The sequence below is a fragment of the Ranitomeya variabilis genome, chromosome 3 (genome assembly GCF_051348905.1).
Source record: "Ranitomeya variabilis isolate aRanVar5 chromosome 3, aRanVar5.hap1, whole genome shotgun sequence".
In the NCBI taxonomy this organism is placed as follows: domain Eukaryota; kingdom Metazoa; phylum Chordata; class Amphibia; order Anura; family Dendrobatidae; genus Ranitomeya; species Ranitomeya variabilis.
The window spans coordinates 43,712,343-43,722,730 of record NC_135234.1 but is presented as its reverse complement, the minus strand read 5'-3'; the positions used below and the strand labels follow the sequence as shown (position 1 = coordinate 43,722,730).

The 10,388-nt window shown below is 46.4% G+C and overlaps 1 protein-coding gene across 1 annotated transcript in view; it reads right to left on the bottom strand.

The window, feature by feature from the left end:
• Positions 1 to 10,017: 10,017 nt before the first annotated feature.
• Positions 10,018 to 10,388, bottom strand: part of MRPL39 (mitochondrial ribosomal protein L39) — a 130,173-nt gene continuing 129,802 nt past the window's right edge. Inside the window, exon 10 of the mRNA XM_077294011.1 lies at positions 10,018 to 10,154. Within this exon, the coding sequence (XP_077150126.1) occupies positions 10,107 to 10,154 (48 nt within the window). The 3' untranslated portion in view covers positions 10,018 to 10,106. The remainder of the gene's footprint in view (positions 10,155 to 10,388) is intronic.

Genomic DNA, 10,388 nt, shown 5'->3' with positions numbered 1-10,388 from the left:
GCGCTTTTACTTGGTTACGTGAAGTCCCGGCTTGTGATTGGTCAGGGCGGCCATGTTGCCGGGACGCGGACCAATCACAGCAAGCCGTGACGAAATTACGTCACGGCTTGCTGTGATTGGTCCGCGTCCCGGCAACATGGCCGCCATTAACCAATCACAAGCCGTGACGTCACGGGAGGCTGGACACGCGCGCTTTTTAAAATGGGCGCGTGTCCAGCCTCCCGTGACGTCCCGGCTTGTGATTGGTTGCGCCGCGGTCAACCAATCACAAGCCGGGAGGCTTGTATAATACATCAGCTGAGAGGTGATACATGGGAATGTGAGACACATCCTGCAAATTCGACCAAACTTATTATGCAACAATTGATGTTTTGACAACATTGGCAGTTTCCCCTTGTTTGGTTTAGTTCATCCTCACTCATTTTGTGCGCCGCGGTCAACCAATCACAAGCCGGGAGGCTGGACACGCGCGCATTTTAAAATGGGCGCGTGTCCAGCCTCCCGTGACGTCCCGGCTTGTGATTGGTTGCGCCGCGGTCAACCAATCACAAGCCGGGAGGCTGGACACGCGCGCATTTTAAAATGCGCGCGTGTCCAGCCTCCCGGCTTGTGATTGGTTGATCGCGGCGCAACCAATCACAAGCCGGGACGTCACGGGAGGCTGGACACGCGCCCATTTTAAAATGCGCGCGTGTCCAGCCTCCCGTGACATCACGGCTTGTGATTGGTTGCGTCTCCCATGTGACTGCGACGCAACCAATCACAAAGCCGGGACGTAATTTTAAAATCCTTAAGGACCTGAAATTACGTCACGGCTTGCTGTGATTGGTTGCGTCGCCCATGTGACTGCGACGCAACCAATCACAACGCCGGAACGTAATTTTAAAATCCTGAAGGACCTGAAATTACGTCACGGCTTGCTGTGATTGGTTGCGTCCCGGTCACATGGGCGGCACGCAACCAATCACAAGCCGGGACTCACGTAAAGGAAAGAAAAGCGCAAATTTTAAACAAAGAACGCTGCCGCTTCCCTCGGTAAGGTGCAGGCTGCGTCGGAGAGGTGAGTATAGCAATATTTTTTATTTTAATTCTCTCTTTTACACATTTTTACATTAATGTTGTTTCGATACCGATACCCGATATCACAAAAATATTGGATCTCGGTATCGGAATTCCGATACAGCAAGTATCGGCCGATACCCGATACTTGCAGTATCGGAATGCTCAACACTAGTCCATATACATATAATATGTATATGGTCGCTTCATTAGACAACCATTTAGTAGAGGATTTGTTATGGACTGACCTGTGTCGGAGTAGTGGAACTGCAACCACTAGGAGCAACACCGGCAGGTAGAATAGTTAGGAATAGCCAGGGGTTGGTACACAGGAGCAGCAACACAGCTAAAGGACAAGCGGGCTGCATTGCACGAATAGCAAGAGCATGGTACATAGGAGTAGCAGTATAATCTTGGATGAAGCAGCAGATGAAAGGAAAGTTTGACTAAAAGCTGGGAGCTCAATAATCTCACAAGGAAGGAAGTGCAATTCCAGGTTTAAGTAGGGTGTTTAATCAGGAAATTACAGGGTGGAGCCAATCAGGAAACGGGGTGGAGCCAATCAGGAACTCAGGGTATAGACAAACAAACAACACAGGAACTTGTATCTGGGTTAGCAAAGAACTGTCCAGCGAGAGAAGAGCTGCCGCCTGGTGCGCAAGAATTTCTGGGTTTGAGTCCTGACAGAGTTGGACCATATTTGGCCTTCAGAACTGCAGTAATTCTTGTTGAAATAGTTTTGCAGGAATACTGGATCACGCAAACAGGATGATTTCTCTCAATCACAAGGAAATAAGGGCATGGTCTCAGCAGTTCATACTACGTCGTTCTTGGGGGAAGCAAGAAGAACTGGCTGTCCTGTTCCTGAAACCAATCCAGGACTCTACGATCCTTGCGGCATGGTGCACTTTCCTTCTGCAGTAAAGAGCTACCATGAAGGGATAAACTTGGTAGAGCAAATGTCCACCCACAGGCATCAGAAGATCCAGGGTGTGACAAGAAAACATATACCACCATCACACCACCTTCACCAGCCTGAACTGTGGACACCTGATAGTAAGCGTTCATAGATTAATTCCACTTCCCCAAATTCCAGCATTAGGTGACAATTCTGAGAGAACATGTCGATGTTTATTTGTCAACCTCCAAAATAACAGTCCATTCCTCCACAATGGGATTAACAATAAAAAGCTGTTAACCACAGTGAAAAAAACCCAAAAAACTGCATAAGTGTGAATGCACAGATGACAAGACGCAGAAAGAAACTTACATAAGCTGTGTATCCGAACACTGCGATGAATGAATACATGAACGAACTCCAGTTAGTATTCTGATAAGGCGTAAACACCATCCAACCACCACAAGGTGATCTCATGTGGACAGAATACTAAAGGCATGCAAGTCCTTATTTGTAGTTGCATTTGATGGGCTGCCCTCACATCCACCCATCTTTCCCAAAAAAGTTTCATTAGGAGTTAAGCCTGGTTCCTATCTTTCCCCATTTCATTTAAGGCTTGGGCACAAGGAGAGGTGAGTTATTAGTTAGGGTCATCCATTTGAAGTCACCTTGATGTGGTTGGACGGCTTTTAACGCTTTTTTGCTCAAAAATGTTAACCAAGAACATTATGTTTTAACAAGTGTAATAATACTAGAGTTTATGTAGTCATGAATCGCAAACCATGTATGTATGTTTGTATATTGGCCACATGAGGTATTTATGCACCTGTACATTAATGCTGAAGGTATGAGGTCTCTTTTTTGTGTTTTTGAGATTTAGAAAGTCGCTGACACTGCAAGTCATTTTACAAGTCTGATCTTCAGGGCTATTACCACCTCGCAAAATACACAAAACATTACAGAGGTGACTCATGAAAACTGACTTGACTAAACTGAGAGGTCAACCGATACACCATGCTCAGGTCAGGCGAACAGATGCTGCAGGGGCAGACGGCACACAAGACCACAGCCTGGCTCTCGCTCTTGGAGGATGGCCAGAACATTACCATTCACAGATCTCTGCAAATAAAACGGAATTCCCTCAGTAGCATCATCCTCTGTTATACAGATAAAGTAAAAATATGAACCATAAGGCGCGGCAGCTGCTAATGCGAAAGTTATACAAAATAGCTATTAATGGAGACCTGACAGCACAGGGATCAGTACATTGCATGTGCTTTGTATACAGCGTGTGAAGGCGTTACAGGAGGAGGCCCACACATCTAGGAAGGTGCAATCTGCCTCTGAGTAAGCAGATGCCGCAGAGACGCGCAAGGACTACAATGTGACATGTGCGGAGGCCGGGCCCAACCAAATCAGGAAGTCTAAAGGTGTTATATGGAGTGGGCTAAAGAGCTGTACATTGTAGGAGCTCGCAGTAATACAAAGCAGAGCTCCTGCTGCAACAGCCGAGATCAGAGATGGCTCTGACCCCAGTTGTTTAACCCCTTCATGACCCAGCCTATTTTGGCCTTAATGACCTTGCCGTTTTTTGCAATTCTGACCAGTGTCCCTTTATGATGTAATAACTCGGGAACGCTTCAACGGATCCTAGCGATTCTGAGATTGTTTTTTCGTGACATATTGGGCTTCATGTTAGTGGTAAATTTAGGTCGATAATTTCTGCGTTTATTTGTGAAAAAAATGGAAATTTGGCGAAAATTTTGAAAATTTTGCAATTTTCACATTTTGAATTTTTATTCTGTTAAACCAGAGAGTTATGTGACACAAAATAGTTAATAAATAACATTTCCCACATGTCTACTTTACATCAGCACAATTTTGGAAACAACATTTTTTTTTGCTAGGAAGTTATAAGGGTTAAAATTTGACCAGTGATTTCTCATTTTTACAACAAAATTTACAAAACCATTTTTTTTAGGGACCACCTCACATTTGAAGTCAATTTGAGGGTTCTATATGGCTGAAAATACCCAAAAGTGACACCATTCTAAAAACTGCACCCCTCAAGGTGCTCAAAACCACATTCAAGAAGTTTATTAACCCTTCAGGTGTTTCACAGCAGCAGAAGCAACATGGAAGGAAAAAATGAACATTTAACTTTAAAGTCACAAAAATGATCTTTTAGCAACAATTTTTTTATTTTCCCAAGGGTAAAAGGAGAAACTGGACCACGAAAGTTGTTGTCCAATTTGTTCTGAGTACGCTGATACCTCATATGTGGGGGTAAACCACTGTTTGGGCGCACGGCAGAACTCGGAAGGGAAGGAGCGCCATTTGACTTTTTGAATGAAAAATTGGCTCCAATCTTTAGCGGACACCATGTCGCGTTTGGAGAGCCCCCGTGTGCCTAAACATTGGAGCTCCCCCACAAGTGACCCCATTTTGGAAACTAGACGCCCCAAGGAACTTATCTAGATGCATAGTGAGCACTTTGAACCCTCAGGTGCTTCACAAATTGATCCGTAAAAATGAAAAAGTACTTTTTTTTCACAAAAAAATTCTTTTAGCCTCAATTTTTTAATTTTCACATGGGCGACAGGATAAAATGGATCCTAAAATTTGTTGGGCAATTTCTCCTGAGTACGCCGATACCTCATATTTGGGGGTAAACCACTGTTTGGGCGCATGGCAAGGCTCGGAAGGGAAGGCGCGCCATTTGACTTTTTGAATGGAAAATTAGCTCCAATCGTTAGCGGACACCATGTCGCGTTTGGAGAGCCCCTGTGTGCCTAAACATTGGAGCTCCCCCACAAGTGACCCCATTTTGGAAACTAGACCCCCCAAGGAACTTATCTAGATGCATAGTGAGCACTTTAAACCAACAAGTGCTTCACAGAAGTTTATAACGCAGAGCCGTGAAAATAAAAAATAATTTTTCTTTCCTCAAAAATGATTTTTAGCCCAGAATTTTTTATTTTCCCAAGGGTAACAGGAGAAATTGGACCCCAAATGTTGTTGTCCAGTTTGTCCTGAGTACGATGATACCCCATATGTGGGGGTAAACCACTGTTTGGGTGCACGGCAGGGCTTGGAAGGGAAGGCACGCCATTTGGCTTTTTGAATGGAAAATTAGCTCCAATCATTAGCGGACACCATGTCGCGTTTGGAGAGCCCCTGTGTGCCTAAACATTGGAGCTTCCCCATAAGTGCCCCCATTTTGGAAACTAGACCTCCCAAGGAACTAATCTAGATGTGTGGTGAGCACTTTGAACCCCCAAGTGCTTCACAGAAGTTTATAACGCAGAGCCATGAAAATAAAAATAAAAATTTCTTTTCTCAAAAATTTTTTTTTAGCCCTGAATTTTTTATTTTCCAAAGGGTAACAGGGGAAATTTGACCCCAATAGTTGTTGTCCAGTTTCTCCTGAGTACGCTGATACCCCATATGTGGGGGTAAACCACTGTTTGGGCACACGTCGGGGTTCGGAAGGGAAGTAGTGACGTTTTGAAATGCAGACTTTGATGGAATGCTCTGCGGGCGTCAGGTTGCGTTTGCAGAGCCCCTGATGTGCCTAAACAGTAGAAACCCCCCACAAGTGACCCCATTTTGGAAACTAGACCCCCAAGGAACTTATCTAGATGTGTGGTGAGCACTTTGAACCCCTAAGTGCTTCACAGAAGTTTATAACGCAGAGCCGTGAAAATAATAAATACGTTTTCTTTCCTCAAAAAAATTTTTTTTAGTCCTGATTTTTTTATTTTCCCAAGGGTAACAGGAGAAATTTGACCCCAAGAGTTGTTGTCCAGTTTCTCCTGAGTACGCTGATACCCCATATGTGGGGGTAAACCACTGTTTGGGCACACGTCGGGGTTCGGAAGTGAAGTAGTGATGTTTTGAAATGCAGACTTTGATGGAATGCTCTGCGGGCGTCACGTTGCGTTTGCAGAGCCCCTGATGTGCCTAAACAGTAGAAACCCCCCACAAGTGACCCCATTTTGGAAACTAAACCCCCAAGGGAACTTATCTAGATGTGTGGTGAGCACTTTGAACCCCCAAGTGCTTCACAGAAGTTTATAACGCAGAGCCGTGAAAATAAAGAATAATTTTTCTTTCCTCAAAAATAATTTTTTAGCCCGCAATTTTTTATTTTCCCAAGGGTTACAGGAGAAATTGGACCCCAAAAGTTGTTGATCAGTTTCTCCTGAGTACGCTGGTACCCCATATGTGGGGGTAAACCACTGTTTGGGCACACGTCGGGGCTCGGAAGGGAGAGAGCACCATTTTACTTTTTCAACGCAAGATTGGCTGGAATCAATGGTGGCGCCGTGTCGCGTTTGGAGACCCCCTGATGTGCCTAAAAAGTGGAAACCCCTCAATTCTAACTCCAACACTAACCCCAACACACCCCTAACTCTAATCCCAACCCTAACCACAACCCTAACCCCAACACACCCCTAACCCTAGTCTTACCCCTAATTCCAACCCTAACCCTAAGGCTATGTGCTCACATTGCGGATTTGTGTGGATTTTTCCGCAGTTTTTGAAAAATCTGCAGGTAAAACGCACTGCGCTTTACCTGCTGATTTACCGCGGATTTCCAGTGTTTTTTGTGTGGATTTCACCTGCGGATTCCTATTATGGAGCAGGTGTAAAACGCTGCGGAATTGCACAAAGAATTGACATGCTGCGGAAAATACAACGCAGCGTTTCCGCGCTGTATTTTCCGCACCATGGGCACAGCGGATTTGGTTTTCCATAGGTTTACGTGGTACTGTAAACGTGATGGAAAACTGATACGAATCCGCAGCGACCAATCCGCTGCGGATCCGCAGCCAAATCCGCACCGTGTGCACATAGCCTAATTCTAACCCTAATTCCAACCCTAATTCTAACCCTAATTCTACCCCTAAGTGCAACCCTAGCCCTAAGTGCAACCCTAGCCCTAAGTGCATCCCCAGCCCTAAGTGCAACCCTAGCCCTAAGTGCATCCCTAGCCCTAAGTGCAACCCTAGCCCTAAGTGCAACCCTAAGTGCAACCCTAAGTGCAACCCTAGCCCTAAGTGCAACCCTAGCCCTAAGTGCAACCCTAAGTGCAACCCTAGCCCTAAGTGCAACCCTAAGTGCAACCCTAAGTGCAACCCTAAGTGCAACCCTAGCCCTAAGTGCAACCCTAAGTGCAACCCTAAGTGCAACCCTACCCCTAACCCTACCCCTAACCCTAATGGAAAAACAATAAAAATAATTATATTTTCTATATTTTATTATGGGGGTGATAAAGGGGGGGGGATTTATTTACAATTTTTTTCATTTTGATCGCTGTGATAGAACTTATCACAGCGACCAAAATGTGCAGGAACGAATCTGCCGGCTGGCAGATTCGGCGGGCGCACTGCGTATGCGCCCGCCATTTTCCAAGATGGCGGCGCCCATGAAGAAGACGGCGGACACCGGGAGGGACATCGGAGCTAGGTAAGTATGGGGGGGTGGGATTGGAACACGGGGGGGGAAATCGGAGGACCTGGGGAGCGGACAGGAGGACCGGGGGAGCCGACAGGAGGGAGGAGGGGAGCGGAACGGAGATCGGGGCAAAAAGGACGACTGGGGAGGTGATCGGTGGGGTGGGGTGGGGGCAGATCGGGGTCTCCAGCCATGGCAGATGCTATTGCAGCATCGGCCATGGCTGGATTGTAATATTTCACCATTTTCATAGGTGAAATATTACAAATCGCTCTGATTGGCAGTTTCACTTTCAACAGCCAATCAGAGCGATCGTAGCCACGGGGGGGTGAAGCCACCCCCCCTGGGCTAAAGTACCACTCCCCCTGTCCCTGCAGATCGGGTAAAATGGGAGTTAACCCCTTCACCCGATCTGCAGGGACGCGATCATTCTGTGACACAGCATATGCGTCACAGGTCGGATTGGCACCGACTTTCATGACGCATACGCTGTGTCACAGGTCGGGAAGGGGTTAAAGGATTAATCTCATTACTGGTTATAATTGCTGTGCTTGGAAAAGGAAGCAATTTGCAATTTAGCAGATATTAAAATTCCTCTCTGTTCTTATGAAGGCAGGGATTTTAATTTCATTGTTTTCCTGCTTGTTGCAGAGGTACCGGCCACTGCCTCAATGGTGGATGAGTACATGCAGTGCTCACGAGATTTTTTATAAAGCTGGTCGGATTGCTACATCTGGCAGGCTTAGCCACCAACGTGATTCTCCAATGCTGCAGAGGTGATTGCATCTCTGGCCTCCGATTGCTGCACTGGGGACTGCACACTTTGGGTAACGCGGCAGGTTCAAACTGTCAATCAATAAGAAGTGCACCACCCAGAGCAAATAAGTCAGGAGGCAGAGGAGCCTGAAGATTACCCGTAAAATTATAGACTGTTCATGTCTTTGTCAGTCAAACTTACAAAATCAGCAAGGGATCAAATACTTATTTCCCCACGGTATATATATTTCTCAGTTTCCCATGTGTTGGAAAGAAAAAACCGCTTCTGTTATCAATCTGTGATCTGTCTGCCAACTTTTAAAATATTACATTATGTGCATGCAAAAAAATGAACTTTCACTTCACAGCAACAGCTCTGGTGAACATTCCTGCCATCAGCATGCCGACTGCGCACTCTCTCAAAACTTGTGACCGACGCAGATTACGAGGAGGGCTCACCGACGCAGATTACGAGGAGGGCTCACCGACGCAGATTACGAGGAGGGCTCACCGACGCAGATTACGAGGAGGGCTCACCGACGCAGATTACGAGGAGGGCTCACCGACGCAGATTACGAGGAGGGCTCACCGACGCAGATTACGAGGAGGGCTCACCGACGCAGATTACGAGGAGGGCTCACCGACGCAGATTACGAGGAGGGCTCACCGACGCAGATTACGAGGAGGGCTCACCGACGCAGATTACGAGGAGGGCTCACCGACGCAGATTACGAGGAGGGCTCACCGACGCAGATTACGAGGAGGGCTCACCGACGCAGATTACGAGGAGGGCTCACCGACGCAGATTACGAGGAGGGCTCACCGACGCAGATTACGAGGAGGGCTCACCGACGCAGATTACGAGGAGGGCTCACCGACGCAGATTACGAGGAGGGCTCACCGACGCAGATTACGAGGAGGGCTCACCGACGCAGATTACGAGGAGGGCTCACCGACGCAGATTACGAGGAGGGCTCACCGACGCAGATTACGAGGAGGGCTCACCGACGCAGATTACGAGGAGGGCTCACCGACGCAGATTACGAGGAGGGCTCACCGACGCAGATTACGAGGAGGGCTCACCGACGCAGATTACGAGGAGGGCTCACCGACGCAGATTACGAGGAGGGCTCACCGACGCAGATTACGAGGAGGGCTCACAAACACATTAGAAGAGCTCACTAACACAGCTTTACACAAATTTGTGAACAATATTTGAGAGAAAAAGGCCTTTTGTGTCCATAGAAAAAGTCTTAGATCTTTGAGTTCAACTCTCATTTCTGGAACTATGCCTCCCCCAAATATTGGAAATCAAAAAGTATTTTACCATGATACTACAAATTCAATTTCGTTTACACCGCTAAAGGAAAACCCTCTCACAATGAGAAAATATAAAGTTACACGTCTGAGAATATGGAGACGTGAAACAATGGAGGAATTGCTTTTCGTTTTCCATTCCACTAAAGAATTTTTAAGTGTTCAAATAAGCTAAATGGAGACATAAAATAACTCATCCTGCAAAAAAAATAAAAAATAACAGAAAAACAAAGCCTTGTACAGCTATGTCAACACAAAAAAATAAATTAAAAGTTATTGTTTTTGGGAGATGGGGAATAAAAAACAAAAAAAACACAACAACAACCCATTAATGATAAGGGGTTAAACGTTATGCAGAAGGCTCCGCCTAGTGGAAGCTGCAGGGTATTGCTGTGATTGTGCATTAGGAAGCCTTTGATGCTGGATCCCCCAACCCATCAAACCCCCCACAGCAGGTGCACAATGTGTCTGCCACCGCCCATGACTGACAATGTAACACATAACCACAAAGAATCAGCAACATGTACTTTACAATAAACCTGAGTCTTAAAGGGAAGCGATTTATTTGGAGCTGAAAAAAAAAAAGCAACAAAGAAAAAGCACAATAATGTCTGAATTACACAGCAGCGTCCGTCTCCGGCTCTCGGCTCTGCCTCTCTGTGACCTGTGGGAAAGGAAATATAATCGTCAACATTAGCAAGTAAAATCATAAAGTTGTCATTATATATTCACACCATGAACTGTGCCGGAGCTTCCTGCCAAGGACAGTGGATGGGAGCGGAGGGGACACGAGGGACGGATCTGCAGTAACATGTAACACAAAACTGGCACACATGGCAATGTGCCGAAAACCCCGGCCCCCGGCCCAATTAGCCAGCTACGTGCCCCAGCCGCTCTC